The 19,356-nt window shown below is 39.6% G+C and overlaps 1 protein-coding gene across 6 annotated transcripts in view; it reads right to left on the reverse strand.

Annotated features, from left to right (window-relative positions):
• The window catches only part of hdac5 (histone deacetylase 5), a 288,826-nt gene that overhangs the window by 92,569 nt on the left and 176,901 nt on the right, over window positions 1–19,356 (reverse strand). For 5 of the 6 annotated variants that reach the window (XM_033035315.1, XM_033035317.1, XM_033035319.1 and 2 more), the window contains 5 exons: window positions 16,591–16,835; window positions 13,152–13,296; window positions 11,273–11,393; window positions 7,228–7,349; window positions 4,627–4,758 (listed from right to left, as the gene is read on the reverse strand). In XM_033035315.1, the coding sequence (XP_032891206.1) occupies window positions 4,627–4,758; window positions 7,228–7,349; window positions 11,273–11,393; window positions 13,152–13,296; window positions 16,591–16,835 (765 nt within the window). The remainder of the gene's footprint in view (window positions 1–4,626; window positions 4,759–7,227; window positions 7,350–11,272; window positions 11,394–13,151; window positions 13,297–16,590; window positions 16,836–19,356) is intronic. The other variant, XM_033035320.1, reaches the window with a different exon arrangement.

The following is a 19,356-nucleotide window of genomic DNA, read 5'->3' on the forward strand; positions in this document are numbered from 1 at the left end:
ATAAAATTCATGTTTTACCAATAAAAGTCAATGATGATACTTTTCTCTATAAAATAGGGCAAGATATTAGAACAGTATCTATGATGAGATATTAAAATCTAAAAATAAATGCTGTCTTTGTTAATTAGTCACTATTTAGTACTTAGCATACACCTTTATACAAAAAAAAATGATTGAACTCGACATCAACTGCACTTCAAACATGTTGATCTTAAAGTCTTCACAGAACCCACCCAGGATTTGTGGTAGGTTTTAGAAGCTTTATAAAATTGAAATGATGTGGAGAATATGTCACAGGTTTTCTAGCATTTTCTATCAGCACAACCCTTATATAGTTGCTTGGCATGGTTTATACATACAAAGATTTAAAAAAGAAGGCTGGTTCAGTAAAGATGAAATCATTTCTGCACTATTGTGTTTACCTTTTTTTTTAAACAAAATAAGGAAAGCTGCTTCCATGGAGCATGATTTGACTTTATGGCTGTCTTTATTTCTTATACCCCATACATATATTCATGAGAAATTCATCTCTCAGTTTTTGAAAGGTGGAAGACCAATGGAAGATGAAAGTCAGGACTCGTCAGGCAAGGAAGACAAGTGAACTCAGTGAAGTTAATGGGGATGTCTTGGGGATAGTGGCATTACAGTAAAGATGGTGTTGACGTCGTCCCCTTCCTCATTCTCTATCTTGCCCTTTGTCTCTCACAACTCCATCCCTCTCTGCCCCTGCCTCTCTCTCTCTCCCTCTCTCTCTCTATCCCTCGCTCTCTTATCCTCTCTCTTTTCCTGGGTACCACTCTTCTATCTCACCCTCTCCAGCCCTTCTTCTCCTCCTGCTTCTCGTTCTCCCCTGCTGTCACTCTCTCTAACGTCGGTTTCCATACCTTCCACTCTCTCTCTCGGCATCTCGCTCCACACTCCCCTTCTCGCACCTCTTTTGTTCTTCATGACTTCCCATCCTTATGCCATCTTCACTCTCTATGCTCTCTTTCTTTCTCTGTCTATCATCCCAACCGTCCTTCCTCTCGATCTCTCACTCTGTCCTCTTTGCATATGTTATGCCCCCTTCGTTCCAATACCTTCCCCATTCTCGTGCCTGGTTCCTCCCTCTCCCGTCTCTCTCTTCTCCTTCCCTCCCTCTCTCTGTCAACCCTTTGTCGACCACCTTTCTCCACTCCTCACTCTCTTTCTCCCTCATTCTCTGCATGAAGGTAGATAGATAACTAGGATCTGATCAGGTCTATCCAAGAACACATTGGAAATCTGGAAGAAATTGTGGCAGCCCTGGCTGATATGTTGAGGGCCGGAAGACTGGAGGGTGGATAATGTTATGCCTCAATTTAAGAAAGGCAGTAAAGAAAAACATGGGAATGATAAACCAGTCAGTCTGACACCTGTGACTGGTAGGTTACTGGAAGGGATTCTTGAATAAGATTGATGTATTTGGAAAGATAGGGGTTGATTAGAAATAGTCAGCATGATTTTGTGTGTGGGAGGTTATTTGTCACAAATTTGATTAGAGGTAGATGTGGGCAGGTTGATAGATGTTTTCTATATGGAGTTCAACAAGACCTTTGAAAAGGTTATGCATTGAAGGTTACTCTGAAAGGTTCGATCACATGGGATCCAGGAAGAGATAACTAATTGGATACATAATTGGCTTAATGATTGGCAGCAGAGGGTAATGTGGAAGGATGTTTTATGTATTGGAGTTCCATGACTAGTGATGTACCTCAGGGGTTGGTGGTGGGCCCACTGTTGTTTGTCGTCTATATCACTGATTTGGAAGTGGATATACAAGGCATAGCTAGTACAATTGTAGATGACACTAAAATAGGTGGTAGTGAAGGTTATCAAGAAATGCAGCAGGATCATGATCAGCTGGATAAATGGGTTGAGAATGACAAAGGAGTAGTGTGAGATGTTGCATTTTGGGATGTGAAATCAGGGCAGGACTTTCATAGTAAATGGTGGGAACCTGAGGAGTGTTCTAGAACAGAATGATCTAGGAATACAAGTACATAGTTCCTGAAAGTTGTGTCACAGGTGAACGGGGCAGTGAAGGAAGCTTTTGGCATGCTGTAAAGGCACTGAGTATGGAATGTAGGAGCTGATGTTGCAGTTAAACAAGACGTTGGTGAGGCTGCACATGGAGTATTGTGTTCGGTTTTGGCCATCCAGAGAGAGGAAAGATGCCATCAAGCTGGAAAAAAGTGGAACAAAAGATTTATGAGGATGTAACCAGGACTCAAGGGACTGAGTTGGGTGTATTGGCTGGGATTTTATTTTTTGGAATGTTGGAGACTGAGGAGTTATCTTTAAGAGGTATGTAAAATTATAAATGGCATAGATAGGGTGAATGCACACCTCCTTTATCTCACAGTTGTGGAATCAAGAACTAGAGGGCACAGGTTTAAGTGCGAGGGAAAAGATTTAGTGGGAACCCGAGGGGCAGCTTTTTCACAAAGTGGGTGGTAGGTACGTGGAATGAGCTGCAAAATGTAGGGCGATACTATAACAACATTTAAAAGATACTTGGATAGGTATGAATAGGAAAGGCTTATAGGATGTGGAACAAATGCGGGCAAATGAGACTAGCAAGATAGGCAGGGTACACAAAAATGCTGGAGAAACTCAGCGGGTGCAGCAGCATCTATGGAGCTAAGGAAATAGGTGACGTTTCGGGCCGAAACTCTTCTTCAGACTAGCAAGATAGGTATTCTGGTTGGCATGAACAAATTGGCTGAAAGACCTTGTTTCCATGCTATATGACTCTGAAAGGACATGCTAATGCACCTCTGGTAGATGATTAGTGGCTTGAAGGCTCCATTCCAAATCACATATTCCTGCTGCCAGACATGAAACACTCATTCCTGACCCACGAATGCACTGGAAACATCTGAATCACAGAGCTTCATGTTTCTAATGGGACCAGCGTTCAAGATGGAAAAAAAGGTGGCATCAGCTGGAAAAGCTCAATTGTCTAGAGCTCCAAAGATAATTACCATATTTTGAAATAACACAATATCAATCTGTTAATGGCCACAGTGAATTGTCCTGACTGAAACTGGAACACCAGGAAGCCAGATGCAGTGTTGTGGTATATGTTGCAAAGCCACTTAGTGTTAATACCTATCACAAAATCGGCATAGGAAATAACAAATGGCAGCTATAGCTTCAATGCTACCTCGGTTATTTTACGGATTCTGAAATTCTAATTTCTGGGGATTGTAAAGAAAGTAAATCTCATGGATAACTCTTAAAACTGCCTCATCCTGCACAGTGCCCAAATGTGTGGTCAGGTCTGGGCTGTTCCCCTGGTGGCCAGTTTTAGCAAATGTTGCTCATAGATTCACATATCTTCGGATTTATCAGTGGATGCTAAAGCTCTATTCTCTTATCATGCCACTTCTATTACAGTGTGCATCTCTTTAAATTTCACCAGGTTCCTTTAGAGATTCACATTTGTGTGGTCCTAATACTTGTTTGAATCTGCACCTATTACTAAGTAATAATGGTAAAATAGCAATGTTGTGTACAATTTGGAACTAATTTAGATAGCCTGATTGTACTCAAGTTGTGTTTTATGAACATATCAAGAATGGAAGGGAATCTACAACATTAAGATTAAAACACAGATGCTCCACAATACACCAAGTACCATTTATCAAGCAGCATTTTTATAACCTCAGTACCCCAGAATTAGAACATTATCTAATCTAAATTTCAATTCTATTTTATTTGAATGTCCCAATGAAATGGATACATGTAATTTTTTTATTACCTTTTGCAGACATAGAAAGAATGTGGATTTTCCATCACGTTAAAAATCTTTTATTCAAAACCATTTAAAGAAATGATTCTCCATACTTTGCACAGAATTCCAGGAATTGGGTATGTGTGGTTCCCAAGCTCCACCAATTCTACACATTGTGATTAGCTGAGTAATATAGACTAGGAATGTCCCGTCTTTGGTTTCATCATCTTTGGACTAGGGAGAAATAAATCATTGAGATTATCACTCCTGCTCACAAGCTGGGACCTCTCTTAGAAGTGTGTTTCTACAGACTTCTAGTTAGCACAACATCGAGCCTTTATTTAACGTGTCTGGGCGACACAGTGATGCCTCACAGGCTCCATTGACAGGCTCAATCCCGACCGTGGATGCTTTGTATGTGGAGTTTGCATGTTCTCCCTATGACTCCAAGGGTTTCCTTAGGTGTTCAGGTTTCTTCCTACATCTCTAATATACGCTGGCTAGTAAGTTATTGGCTTCTGTACATTACCCATTGTGTAGGATGGTTGTGGGAGAATTATGGGGAGTTAATGAGTACACAAGAATATATTATATGGAAATAAAAAAAGGCAAAGCAGCCACATGCTCGCAGGTCACACACATGAATATTGATTTCACAGGTGAGACACTGGAGAGCAATCTACACCCATGGAACCCTACAGATAAATAACATTTTAAATTGGGAGGGGAAATATTAGTAAAATTACAAAAGTGATGCAAGAAGCAAATTGAATATACAGAAGCAAAAAAGCTTTTGTCACATTTCATTGCCAGATTACAAGTAGTTATACAATTATGCTTAGCACACTGTGTTGTTTCAGCAACCTTACCTGTAATTTCTATAGCTCTCTTCTTGAATGTGCTAATTATTGTGCCATCTTTCCTCCTCAATAATGGGCTGCTTCTCCTTTCAGCCACTTTCTGTTTTAATCTGGAACGCACCTTCAAATTAGGTTCGGAAGCTGTATATATATTACATGAAGAAAAAAAAGAATTAAGCCTTAGCTTTGTTGATTTATGATCTGGCTTGAATAACAAGTGTTAAAAATTTAACATTCATTAAGTAAATCAATGTAGGGGAAGGTGTTGCTGAATTATTTTTAATGTTGTCTCCTGATTGAGCTTCCTCATTCTATCCTCTCTAATCTTGATATCATTCTATATTATGCTGCAACTGCGCTGACTTGAGTGGTCTCATTTATCTACACTCATAAATACTCGCTAAGATGCACCTTGATATTATAGGTCTCATCTTTTCAAATCCATCTACTTCATCCATCTCTATCACTGTAACTGTTTCTAGTTTTGACATTTTCTAAAATAACTGTTCTTCCAATTCTGGACTCTTGAGCATCCCAAGTTAAATAATTTCACCAATTGCAGGAGTTACAAACTCTCGGCATTTCTTCTCCAACTTTCTACATCTCTCTTTCCTCCTTAAAAAAAGACCTTAGTCTTCACCCATGAGAAAGCTTTGGTCGTCTGCTCTAATATATCCTTACATGGCCATTTGTGTTAGATGCCATTGAAATGTTTTGACCAATTTGCTAAATTGAAAACATCTGATTTAAAAATATATATTTTTTGGAACGACTCCCGATCAATGTCCCAAATATATTGTCAAGAGTTATAAGTTCTTGTTACTGGTCAATACAAAATTTTAAATATGTAGCTTATTATATTTTGAACTTGCTCCTTTAAAACCAAGCACCTGTTAAAAACTAACAACCCTTTAAAGAAAACAATTAGAAATTTGTCACAAGATTGTGATCAATTTTAGATTTAATTCACTATTTAAAAATCACTAATTTGGAAATGTGATGTGAAGTACTGACGTATCATTTTCACCGATGCCATGTTATTCACACTGATGCAGTACCAAAAACAAAACAGAAAAAAACACAAACAACAAAATGCACATGGGAAAAACCTAATCTCCAGTGTCATTGACATGTGTTTCTCAGCAGTGAATTAGTTAAGCAGTAAAATTCAGATATCCATTCTTGCGTACATCAGTAGCCCTCAGTTTCGTTTAATTGTGAATCATCTCTCCCGAAATATAAGTTGAGAACTCAAACAGTGCAGGTAAAATTAAAATTTCACGGCATTATTTGCTAACATTTGACCTACGTTTGAAATGTAAATGTTAATGGGGCTAGTTGGGTGTAGATTCTGGTCAATGTTGACCCGCAGGATGTTGATACTTTAGGGCTTAACAACAGTCAAACCATTAAATGTGAAGAGTTAGTGGTCTGTCCTTCTATTGATGGAGATGGCCATTACATGATATCTCAATGTCTACCTTCCCTCCACCCGGAAAGTGATAAAACAAGAATAAATTACTTTCCAATTCATTCAAAGTAATTAATAAAAGTAAGTAATTATTTTGTTTTGCAATAATTCCTGTATTTTCTTGCCAGAGGTAAAAAGCGAAGAATGCAAAAATTGTCATTGCCTGAAACTAAAAAGTTTAAGTATAAATCTTTGCACCAATGAATTTTAACTTAAAACCAACCATAAATCAATGGTTTTATATTTCAGGATTAATCTAGAAGAAAATCTATTCTATTTTCCAAGGCAGGTTGAAATCAGTCTATAGTTTCCCTAGAATAGGACTGTAACAGAACCTAGAATCCCATCAGTGATAGAATACAAAATATTAATAGTCCCAGTCACGGCTGATTCACAAGAATCCCCTTGTAACACCTACACCTGAAAGATATCTGAATGATAACTGTGATGCTAATTGTAGGAAATTAAATTGAAAGGCACATCATGGAAACTGGTCCTTCGACCAACTAAGTCCACACTGACCATCGGTCACCAGTTCACACGAGTTCTACGTTCTCCCACTTTCACATTCACTCCCTACACACTAGGACAATTTACAGTCCAATAAACTACAAACCCACACGTCTTTGGAATGTGGGAGGAAGCCACGTGGTCACAGGGAGAACGTGCAACTCCACATAGACAGCACTAGCGGTCAGGATCGAACCTGGATCTCTAGCGCTGTGAGGCTGTAGTTCTACCAGCTGCGCCGCCCGAATTTTTGGAAAATAAAAATCCTATTAAAGAAATGCAAATGTAAAAATAAGAATATAATTGTTCTTTGGCAAGGGTGACGATATGTGCTGTCAGTCGTTTGCTGCAAGAAAATGCAGATGTTGGAAATCCAAAGCAAAGACAACAAATGCTGGAAGTATTCAGCAGCTTCAATGAGCATAGAAAGAATTGTAATCGTTTTGTGTGGGATTTAATGTTTTCAAAGTTAATTTTAATTACAAACACAGCTTCAGATATTTATACAAGTATATATCTTCCCTCACTACTTAGCACTGAACATTATCCCCATGACTTTAGTGAAATGGTATTTATTATTCTGGGGCGAGTGTTTTAAGAATAATTATCATTAAATACTGACTACTTACCAGTTTTTCGGAGTGGAAAGTCATCTTTACCATCACATGATCCCAGCAAAGGGACTTTGTAGGTGGGAGGTGTTGTACTCTGGGGTGGGGAGCTCTGGTCCAGTGATGCATGATGGGCTCCCCTGATAGAAACAATAGAAAAGCACATTGCAACAGCACACTTGCAACTATACATTTCGATTGGGTACTTGGTGAGGATAAAGGGTAAAGTTCTTAAATGCAACCTTGACTTTGCAATTACTACTTAGCAAAAAAAAATACAGAACGAAGTTCAATGCAAATTATACACTTGATCATGTTAGATCAACCAACCAGAAACATGGTGAATTTGTTTGCTTCGACATTTAATTAAATTATTTGAGTGTTTTTGTCACCGTTAGTCTGGGAAAAGGATATGGAACACAGTAACATTGCAGTTAAATTACTGGATTACTACCCAGAGGCCTAGATTACCATCTAGAGACAGGATTATCATAAACTAGGACTTTAAATTCAAGTAATTAAATAAATCTGGAATTCAAAAGCCAGTTTCAGTGATTGCGACAATTAAACGACTGGATTGTTGATAAATTTCATTTGTTTCACTCATGTCCTTTAGAACAAGAAGCCTACCAGCCTTCCTTGGATCATAATGTGAAAGAGAACCCACAGTAATGTTCCTGACATGAAACTACCCACAGAAATCACCTCCTAATTCAAGGGGCAGCTGGGGATAGATTCTAAATGCTGGTTGAGTTATTATACCCAATTCCTGCAAAGGGATAAGTAAACACTAACTCCTCAACATCTGTTACTATCTTAAACCTGTTGCACCTTAACTTAATTTTGGAATTTAATTTAAAATATTTTATTAGAGGCATCATTATATAACCCCTTCTCAGCATGCAAAGCTCAGTTTTCCCTTGCCCTTTCTTCTGATACAGACTTCTGTGACTAGGGCTCAGCCATGTCACTCCTTCCTGCATCATTGCCAGCAATGCCTCAAATAAGTCTCATTGACCCACAATGGATAAGCACTAAAGCTGTGATTTGATCAGAGCATGATACTGTTTCATCATAATTCTTATTGACTGCCATAATAATATTCAGCTATCTGCTTCAAAACCCCAATACTTGAATGTACTAAGTATCTTGTCACTATAACTTAGGTCTATTGACAATGTGCAAGCAGACAAACATCTAATTATGTTCCCCTGATACCAGAGAAGTCTTTATTCTCTCCCTGAATGTCCATCTAATAGCTGTGACATATCTTTTAAATTCTCTCTACTTGGAAAGGTTCTAAGTCTTTCTTTTTAAAAGCATGATGCTTAAGATGTTGTATATGTAGCAGCTCATGTATCAAATGTATCATGAACTATGAAATTCTGATTGGAAACATGTTTGATACTTTTTCCCTTCGCAATCAGATCCCTACATAGAGAAAGGTGAGCGTACATCGCATTTAATGACAACAATGTTGTAAGTAGATCAGGCCACAGAATCTTGTCAAGACAAACTAGCCACTGAGGAGTCATTTAGGAATGCAATCCAAATCAGATCATTAATGTTTTTCCAAATATCATTTTAGCTGCATAGATTCTGTGGTGGTCTTCTTGTTCAACATGTGGTCCATTACATTGATTATCTGCACAATCAGGGAACAGTAGTTGTAGTTATGCTACTAGACCACCAGCTGTGGTTCGGAACCATTGATTCTGAGACAAATTTGAATCTCGATAGAGGAATTTAAATTCAAATAATTAAACAAATAGAAAATGAAATAAAATAGATAAATGCTCTTAAATATGTCTTTTTTGTTGTAAAAATCTATCGTCCGCTATAATCATCCAGTTTAATTTGGATACAAAAATATACAGTTGCAACGAGCAGGGAAAACGTCTTAAAACGTCTTTATGCTGTAAAGATTTAGGCGTGGCAACAAAATGGCGACTTTGAGAGATATGATAGGTAAATTATATGGATTCAAACTAAACACAGTGGGAATTAGGGAATAAATTTAGTTCTCAAACTGTTTTAATTTGAAGAGCAATCAACATCTACAAAATAAATTCCAGATCTAACAGTGGAGGCAGACCCCGATATCTACAGAAATATAGACATAAGTTAAGATTAGTTGTTTTTTGTCCACATCTGGCTTATGGTCATTTATCAATGCAATAACAATACAGGTGCACAACCTTTTATCCGAAAGCCTTGGGACCAGACACTTTTCGTAATTCGGAATTTGTCGGCCTTCGGAATGGAATTTTTTTAGCATAGATTTTAATGGCTGGCTCAGTGGTAGAGTGCTCGGCTCATATCCGCAAGGTCGCGAGTTTGCGCCTTGATCCCGGCAGTTCCTCGGTCGCGAGTTTGAGTCTTCAATGTAGTTTTTTCTTGCAGAATAAATGTCTGTATGAAATGCAGTGTGTTGAATGAATTCCTGAATTTGTAAATGTGACCGCAGCATTGAATCACCTCTCGCACTCATGTCACCCTAGCGGGGCTACATGCCCTTAGGCGGCCTAAGGCAACATTTTCACACTCTTATATCCGTGTGCAGCAGAGGCGACGTGCGTTTGGTGCCAAACGTGAGCTTTGGTGAGCTTTGGTGTGCAGACGACATCCTGGAAAAAATGTCCGGTTTCTTCCAGGTAGGTGATATACCCTCCCGGGCAATATACCCTCCACTTCTCTCTTATGAAGGGGATTTAGTTCCCCTTTCTTCCAGGACCGACCGGAGGTTCTGCTGTCACCTCTGCGGGCCACCCTCGGTGAACGTCCTGTCTCCCTGTCCTTGGGATAGTAGGGGGCGATCAAACAGCACAATACCCCCCTCCCCCTCCAACTCCAGAGGAATCCGCTCCCCGATGGGCCGCTACGGCGACAAGTGGCAGTTCGCCTACAGCCCGAGCTGCGCGACCCCAAGAACAAGACGTACCTTGCACACCATCAGCTTCTGCCCATACGGGGAGCGTGTTCCTCTGGAGCTGGAGCGGGGCTGGGCTGGAGTTGCTGATCTGGGATCTCCGTGCTTGCAGTGGGCCTGGGGGTCGGTGTCCCGATGAGGGGGCACAGCTCGGGCTGTGGGCGAACTGCCACTTGTCGCCATAGCGGCCCATCGGGGAGCGGCTTCTGGTGGTCCTGACGTCTCCGGCCAGTTTGCAGTTTTCCTCTGGAGTTGGAACGGGGCTGGGCTGCTGCTGGCTGTGGGTCTCTGGGATCTCCGTGCTTGCAGTGGGCCTGGGGGTCGGTGTCCCGTTGGTCCTGACGTCTCCGGTGACTGGCACTGACCTGCTGGCATTGCCGACGTGAAGACAGTGCAAAGCCCCCGCGCCGGTGCAATTGGCAGGGAGCTGGAGAGGGGAGGGAAGGGGTCACACACATGGCCGGGAAGCAGAGGGGTGTAGGTGGGGTGAAACTGAAGGGAGCGACAATCTGCTGCTGCCTGCCTGCTGAGTTAAAAAGTTCCCACGCAAGACTCACGATACACTGTGTATCGTGAGTCTACCGTGGGAACTTTTTAACTCAGCGGGCAGGCAGCAGCATATTGTCAATTATTTACCCTCCCGCGCAATATACCCTCACCTTCTCTTTTATGAATGGGGATTTAGTTCCCCTTTCTTCGAGGACCGACCGGAGGTTCCGCTGTCACCTCTGGGGGCCGCCCTCGGTGAACGTTTTCAAGGACCTTTCTTCAAGGACCGAAAAAATGTCCGCTATTCGGAGGTTTTCGTTATTTGGATCTTCGGATAAAAGGTTGTGCACCTGTATTATATTTTTCTTGAGTGAATTTTCTCCATTCTTATTTTAAGAATGCAGAAATGCCATTCAGAAAGCTATAATTAGATTATGATTGGATTACCTTTTGTCATGCCACTTTCAGAAAAGTTATATTAGACTAAATAGACGATTTGAAAAGAGATTCCACTATTCTTTGAGATCTTTGTCAGGAAATATTTAAATTTAGTGGAATAACATCCTGAAGTACAAAAGCATAATGTGTATTGGTTAACACATATAAATTAATCATAACCCACAGTACAATATACAAACACAGTACCAGTTTGTGGGATGCTGGGGGATGGAATGATTCAGTCCACTGGTCATAGAATCCTTTGAAGCTGTTTTACTTAATAGGAACTCCTGAAGTTTTTGTTTGACTTCTGTACTAGCTATTGCACCTGAAGAGTGGAGAGAGAATAGGCAGGTTATGACAAATACTTTAAGCAGCAATTCATTGGCTATCAGGTCAAATTTAAATAAACAAGCATTTTCATGAATCCAGCAGATTATTTTTGCAGTTGCTTTACCTCTCAATCCAAATGTTTCAGAATGATGAAATTAGGATCTGCATTGGTTCAGCATCTGCAACCTCTTCACTTATTACCTGCCATGCCTTCATCTCTTGCCCCACCCTCTATCTTTTCACCTAGTTCCTTTTACCCCTTTTCTTCCAGTCTCCTATTTGCCTCTACCTAATACCCAGAGGCCGCTGTCTCCTAACTCCAGCAGGACTCCTGCACCATCTCCCTCCTGACCTGGTTCCACCTTTTGCCTGCCAGCCCCTTTCTCCCATTTCTCCTCTATACTCTCAAGTCCTGATGTAGGGACCCAGCTCAAAATATTGACTGCCCTTAACCTTCAGAGATGCACCTTAACCTGCGGAGTTCTTGCTCCAGTTTGTTTTGCCCTCAACATTACAGCTACTGCAGTCTCTTGTGTCTTTGTAGCTTGGATGTTTAATGCTGAGTTTTATTTGTTTTTAAATTTTTTATCACTTAATAAACCATATCAAAATTATATTGGTGAGAAAAAAAAACAGGGCAACGAATAACATTATTTTGAAAATATTTTTTAAATTCTATATTAAACATTCTGACCTACTGTCTTCATGCAGAAATTTAGTCAGCAAATTTTAAAAGAATTATAAAATGTGGCTACAAAGATAAACTAGTTCACATGAAAGCATTTTTTTAAATTGCTACATTTCTGTATTGTGTAAATTGTGCGGTTAATCCAATTAGAGAGTAACAAAAATTAATAGTAGCTTTGTTAACGGTAATACTTATTCAAATTGCCAATTTACTTAATCAAGAACAGCAAATAAAAAAGTGAAGAAACCAATAGTTATCAGCAGTTACTCATATTAATGTTACAGCAAGGAAAGGATTAGCTAAATATACTATGGCCTATTGCTGAATTACAGATACAAGCAACAGCATTCTGAATGAAGCTGAATTTTGCTCATTTGTGATTATTTCTTGCAACATTCAACTGTTCATAAATTAAATTTTACAAAATTTAAATCACCGCACTTAAGTAGTTTTGTCCATACAATATTTAATTCTCAAAAACGCAGGTGGCATTATTCCCCACTGCATGTTATTTTGTCTGCTTCATCAAGGAAAAATGCAGAGCAAATGGCAACAAGAAAAAATTAGAATGATGTATTGCAGAGCCCTCTTATACCTCCTAGTGGTACATTGAAAAGGGTACTGCCCAAATATTTTTTTTAAAGTACTACCGTTATTTAAGCTTGCGTTCTTGTTTCTATCATTATTGATGTTTTTCTGCTAGGATTTTTCCTTTGGAACAATAGTGCATGACGCAGAAGACATTAATAGGGAAAAGAAGAGCTGATGAAGAATGTTGATTTCATAATTGTTTTTAATATTTACTTTTAAATGTATTAAATTATTCATGAAATAAAGAATATTATTTTTTGATATGACACGTGAAAGACTCAAGAGACAGCTGAGCTTCAAATCAGCTACAACATGTTTCACAGACTGCCACGTCAGTGTAACACAAATCCTAGTCTCCAAAGTAAATTCCCTCGTGCATCTGATTATAGGTCTTCACCCTAATAGTCTGAGAAGCTGAACTGGGGGCAGCTTTTGACTTTTTCAAAAGCTCACATTCTCAAATAGATTCCTTACTTTCCTTGCCTTTCTCTTTGTTCCGAAGCATAAGCAATTGCTGCTCCAGTCTCTGTTTCTCCAATTCTTCAAGTCTTTGCTGTTCAAGCTTGCGTTGTTGTTCCAATTCCTGCTGACGCTTCACTGCTAGGATCTCTTGTTGTTGCTTACACAAATGAAATAGAAGTCCAAGTAAACAAAAAGCATAGGATTTTACATACTTAACATACCCATTACAAATAAGTTTTCATATCCCATTTGTACAGCATACCATCAACTTACTTGGAATGCATTAAAACAGAATCAGAATTCATTAATTCAATTGAAAGAATGCATACTAAAAATACTCAGCTGTTGCCAAGAAATATTTATGTTGCACACAACACTATAATTATACAACTAGCTTATCTGACAAGATTAAGGAGGTAAACACTATATTACTGGGTGCAATCAACAATGTAGTTTCCGCACTTACATTATTGAATTTATCTACTATAAAAGGATGATGGCTGACCTCATTCAGTTTTTTCTAAAATCACAGCAGCTTATTAATAATTCTCAAAAAAATTTCATTCAAAGGTCAAACTTACAAGAGGTCTAGCTCCAAATTCTAAATGATGCTTAACAGAATTATAAAATGCTGGAAGCGCTCAGCAGGTCAGGCAACATCGGTGGAAGGAGAAACAGAGTAGTGTTTCTGAGATCATTCAGGAGCGTCTTAGATCTGAAACACTAACTCTATTTCTCTTTCCAAGGGTGCTACCTGACTTGCTGAGTGCTTCCAGCATTTTGTTTTTATATCAGATTTGTAGTATTGCCAATAAAACAAAATCCTAAATGAGTCAAAATATTTTAGCTGACAAATTTAGTAACCAGATATGTGAAGACCAAAAACATATGTTTCTATACATACAGTAAACAATTTCATGTCGGCAAAGATAAAAGTAATATTGTCTCAGTAATTAATTTTAAATCTCCAACTAGCTTAACCTTAAAAATGCATTTAAAAAATTGAGATTACTGCAGAGTTTAGAGTGCATGATGAATAAAGGAGACTGTAATGTTGTACATTTTTGAAAAAGTCTGGGAAGTATTTTTGACGTTATCATTAAAAATGTGGTCATCATAAAATAAATGTAATTAACTAATTGTTCTGTGCATTAAAACATGCTCGTTTTTTAAGTTAAGCTTAATTTATTATATCTTCCAAAAACAATGGTAATTTGTCAATAATGCAATAAAATATGGCGCACATTTAACTTTCTTTTGATAATGTGCATTTATTTGTCTAAATCTGTGAAGAGTGTAAATATGTAACAGTGAATAATATTAAAAAATATCAAATGTATTGTGAAGACGTATAATCAAAATTATTTCTGATGGTAATCAAGTACTGGGAAAGTAAATGAGTAATCTAAGAGAGTACTGCTAATCCATTGTCCGTAATGCTAATGCTTCACAAATCTCCCAACAAATCATTCCATGTAACTAAGTAATGACCAATGTAAGAGAAACATTACCTAGAACCTCATCTCTGGTTTTGGAATAATTCTGGAATTGATATTCTGGTAGCTCCAGAAATAGTGGATGCATTAGTAATAATCTTTCAAAACTCTTTAGATTCTGGAGTAGTTCCTGAGGATTGGCGGGTAGCAAACATAACCCCACTTTTTAAGAAGGGAAGGAGAGAGAAAACGGGGAATTACAGACCAGTTAGTCTAACATCGGTAGTGGGGAAACTACTAGAGTCAGTTATTAAAGATGGGATAGCAGCACATTTGGAAAATGGTGAAATCATTGGACAAAGTCAGCATGGATTTACGAAAGGTAAATCATGTCTGACGAATCTTATAGAATTTTTCGAGGATGTAACTAGTAGCGTGGATAGGGGAGAACCAGTGGATGTGGTGTATCTAGACTTCCAGAAGGCTTTCGACAAGGTCCCACATAAGAGATTAGTATACAAACTTAAAGCACACGGCATTGGGGGTTCAGTATTGATGTGGATAGAGAACTGGCTGGCAAACAGGAAGCAAAGAGTAGGAGTAAACGGGTCCTTTTCACAATGGCAGGCAGTGACTAGTGGGGTACCGCAAGGCTCAGTGCTGGGACCCCAGCTATTTACAATATATATTAATGATCTGGATGAGGGAATTGAAGGCAATATCTCCAAGTTTGCGGATGACACTAAGCTGGGGGGCAGTGTTAGCTGTGAGGAGGATGCTAGGAGACTGCAAGGTGACTTGGATAGGCTGGGTGAGTGGGCAAATGTTTGGCAGATGCAATATAATGTGGTTAAATGTGAGGTTATCCATTTTGGTGGCAAAAACAGGAAAGCAGACTATTATCTAAATGGTGGCCGATTAGGAAAAGGGGAGATGCAGCGAGACCTGGGTGTCATGGTACACTAGTCATTGAAAGTAGGCAAAGGTACACAAAATTGCTGGGGAAGCTCAGCGGGTGCAGCAGCATCTATGGAGCGAAGGAAATAGGCGACGTTTCGGGCCGAAACCCTTCTTCAGACTGATGGGGGGTGGGAGAAAGTAGGAAAAGGGGAGGAGGGGGAGGAGCCCGAGGGCGGGCGGATGGGAGGGTGGGAGGAGACAGCTAGAGGGTTAAGGAAGGGGAGGAGACAGCAAGGGCTAGCAAAATTGAAAGTAGGCACGCAGATGCAGCAGGCAGTGAAGAAAGCGAATGGTATGTTAGCTTTCATAGCAAAAGGATTTGAGTATAGGAGCAGGGAGGTTCTACTGCAGTTGTACAGGGTCTTGGTGAGACCACACCTGGAGTATTGCGTAGAGTTTTGGTCTCCAAATCTGAGGATGGAGATTATTGCCATAGAGGGAGTGCAGAGAAGGTTCACCAGACTGATTCCTGGGATGTCAGGACTGTCTTATGAAGAAAGACTGGATAGACTTGGTTTATACTCTCTAGAATTTAGGAGATTGAGAGGGGATCTTATAGAAACTTACAAAATTCTTAAGGGGTTGGACAGGCTAGATGCAGGAAGATTGTTCCCGATGTTGGGGAAGTCCAGGACAAGGGGTCACAGCTTAAGGATAAGGGGGAAATCCTTTAAAACCGAGATGAGAAAAACTTTTTTCACACAGAGAGTGGTGAATCTCTGGAACTCTCTGCCACAGAGGGTAGTTGAGGCCAATTCATTGGCTATATTTAAGAGGGAGTTAGATGTGGCCCTTGTGGCCAAGGGGATCAGAGGGTATGGAGAGAAGGCAGGTACGGGATACCGAGTTGGATGATCAGCCATGATCATATTGAATGGCGGTGCAGGCTCGAAGGGCCGAATGGCCTACTCCTGCACCTAATTTCAAAATTTCTATGTTTCTATGATAACTAATCAGATATATATTAGCGACAGTGTTAATGTGTGAGATTTTGAGTATCATCAAATTCTTAGTTGATATTAATGAATAAACAAAAGTGAGAATAATCAAAGTACCTTCAGGTGTTCCTGAATCTGAACCTCATGCTGCCTTGTCAGGTGTTCATGCTGTTTCTGGAACTCAGCAAATAATAGCTGCTTCTGAAACTGTTGCTGCTGCTTAAGCATCAATAGTTCATGTTGCAGCTGCTGTTCGCGATGAAGGGGGTCAACATTTGAAACTGGGATTCTTGGATCTGTCCTCAAGTCAACTGGAGTGGCAGTCTGCATAGTGACAGGCAGGGAGGATTTAACTTCAACTGCTGTGTGAAAGACAAAATAGATTTTAGAAAAAAAGGCAACAATTTAAAAATCTCTAGATACAGTGCATTTTATGAAACAATAGACATAACAAGCAGCTGGGTAGAGGTTTTATCTGATCAAAAATGCAGGTGATGATTACCAGGCCATATTGTTATTATTAATATTTTGCATCAGTTTTTCAGTAGTGCCAGAAGTCCCATCGGGTTTGTATTTGTGACACTTAAATAAAACTCTGACGTAGTCATTTGTTTCAGAGCCAAAATAGAACAGGTTGAGATGTAAGGAACTGCAGATGCTGGTTTACAACATAAAGTGCCGGAGAACAGATCAAAACTGTCTGGTCTGGCATTCTGTGGTTCAACATATTTTGCATCTGCAGTTCTGGCCGTCCCATTACAGGAAGGATGCGGAAGCTTTGGAGAGGGTATAAAGAGATTTACCAGAATGCTGCTTGGATTAGAAGAGATTAGCTCCACGGCGAGGTTGGACAAACCTGGATTGTTTTCTCTAGAACGCCAGGGATTGAGGGGAGATGAATACATGTATATAAAACTGAGAGATATAGATAGGGTAGAGTCAGAATGTTTTTTCCCCAGGGTGGAAATATTAAAGACTAAGGGCATAGCTTTAAGGTAAGACAGGCAAAATTTAAAGCAGGTGTGTAAAGCAAGCGTTTTTGTTTTTACACAGAGGGTGGTGGGTGCCTGGAACACACTGCACGGGTGGTGGTGGAGACAGATCCATTAGTGGCATTTAGAAGGTTTTAGATAGGCACATGGATATGCAGGGAATGGATGGATATCAGGCAGATGAGGCTTGTTTATCCTGGCATCATGTTCACCACAGACATTGTGGGTCGAAGGCCCTGTTTTTGTACTACACTTTTCTGTATTCTAAGTACAGATCTGTACCAATTAACTAATTGTAACTGAGATCTAAAATTAACTAAGATCTGTATTAATCTGGAGCTAATTAACCTACCTGTGCAACTTTTCCAATCTCATCTGACAGCATATCCGATATAGAGACATTTTGAGTTAAGGAACAGTTCTCAGAACCTTCATGTGACCCGGGGAGTTTCCATACTTAACAGGGACAGATCTCCTCACCAGAGGAAGAGGATTAGGATGCAATATCTCAGGTCCGGCACTGGCAAAATCTAAAGGGTGATGCATGAGAGAATTGCATCCTGAATTTTGTTATGAACTATATAGTCTATATATACTTTGAACAGAGGGATAAGGCACCTTTTTATCACTTCGTTTAAATTACACTTTTGAGGTTAAAGAAAATAATAATTATTGAACAAAATTAGTGGAACACCAGACTCGGTTATTAATTAAATGCAACGAAATAATGCAAGGAGGATTTGAGAGATGCACATGCTCAGGTTGTATGTTTATAGAGTTAATGTGTTGGGAAAACATATCAAGATGGTCAATGCAAAACAACAGGTGTAACCATAAGGGAGTGCTTGCTAAGTGCCAAGTTACTAATTTATAACTAATAAAGTTCCCATGAGCTTAGATATGTTTTGGAGGTTTTTGTCACAGAGTGATTCAAAAGTGCGATTCTCTGAAGGAAGCAAAATATGCGGCATAAGCATAGCTTTACGGTCCAAAGGGAGATATTAAACTAAATTTAATTTTCGTCTCTCAAATAAAGAGTGTCATAACATGATCTGAGAAAATCAGGGGAGTTCTCTCAGTGCCTTTATCAAAAGCAGATGAGTTATGTTAATCTTAGAAGCTTGGTTGGAACACCCGTAGGAGTGCAGTATATAGTTCTGCTCTCTCGAGATTTTATATAAGGAGGGATTTGATAAGGCAGACATAGAAATTGTTTACCCACGTGTGAGGATCTAATATTAGATACCATAAATACAAGACAGTCCAAATCTAATTTCAAAATAATAGAACTGTGGAACTTGCCACCACATGGGATACTTAGACCAAATAGCACAGATACATTTAAGAGTGAATTATCTGGACATGCTCACATTATTGGATTTGATTAAATAAGAGGAAACTTAGAAAATAGGTGCAGGAGTAGGCCATTCGGCCCTTCGAGCCTGCACCGCCATTCAATATGATCATGGCTGATCATCCAACTCAGTATCCTGTACCTGCCTTCTCTCCATACCCCCTGATCCCTTTAGCCACAAGGACCACATCTAACTCCCTCTTAAATATAGCCAATGAACTGGCCTCAACTACCTTCTGCGGGAGAGAATTCCAGAGATTCACCACTCTCTGTGTGAAAAAAGTTTTCCTCATCTCGGTCCTAAAAGATTTCCCCCTTATCCTTAAACTGTGACCCCTTGTTCTGGACTTCCCCAACATCGGGAACAATCTTCCTGCATCTAGCCTGTCCAACCCCTTAAGAATTTTGTAAGTTTCTATAAGATCCCCCCTCAATCTTCTAAATTCTAGCGAGTACAAACCGAGTCTATCCAGTCTTTCTTCATATGAAAGTCCTGACATCCCAGGAATCAGTCTGGTGAACCTTCTCTGTACTCCC

Source organism: Amblyraja radiata, chromosome 16 (assembly GCF_010909765.2).
Source record: "Amblyraja radiata isolate CabotCenter1 chromosome 16, sAmbRad1.1.pri, whole genome shotgun sequence".
In the NCBI taxonomy this organism is placed as follows: domain Eukaryota; kingdom Metazoa; phylum Chordata; class Chondrichthyes; order Rajiformes; family Rajidae; genus Amblyraja; species Amblyraja radiata.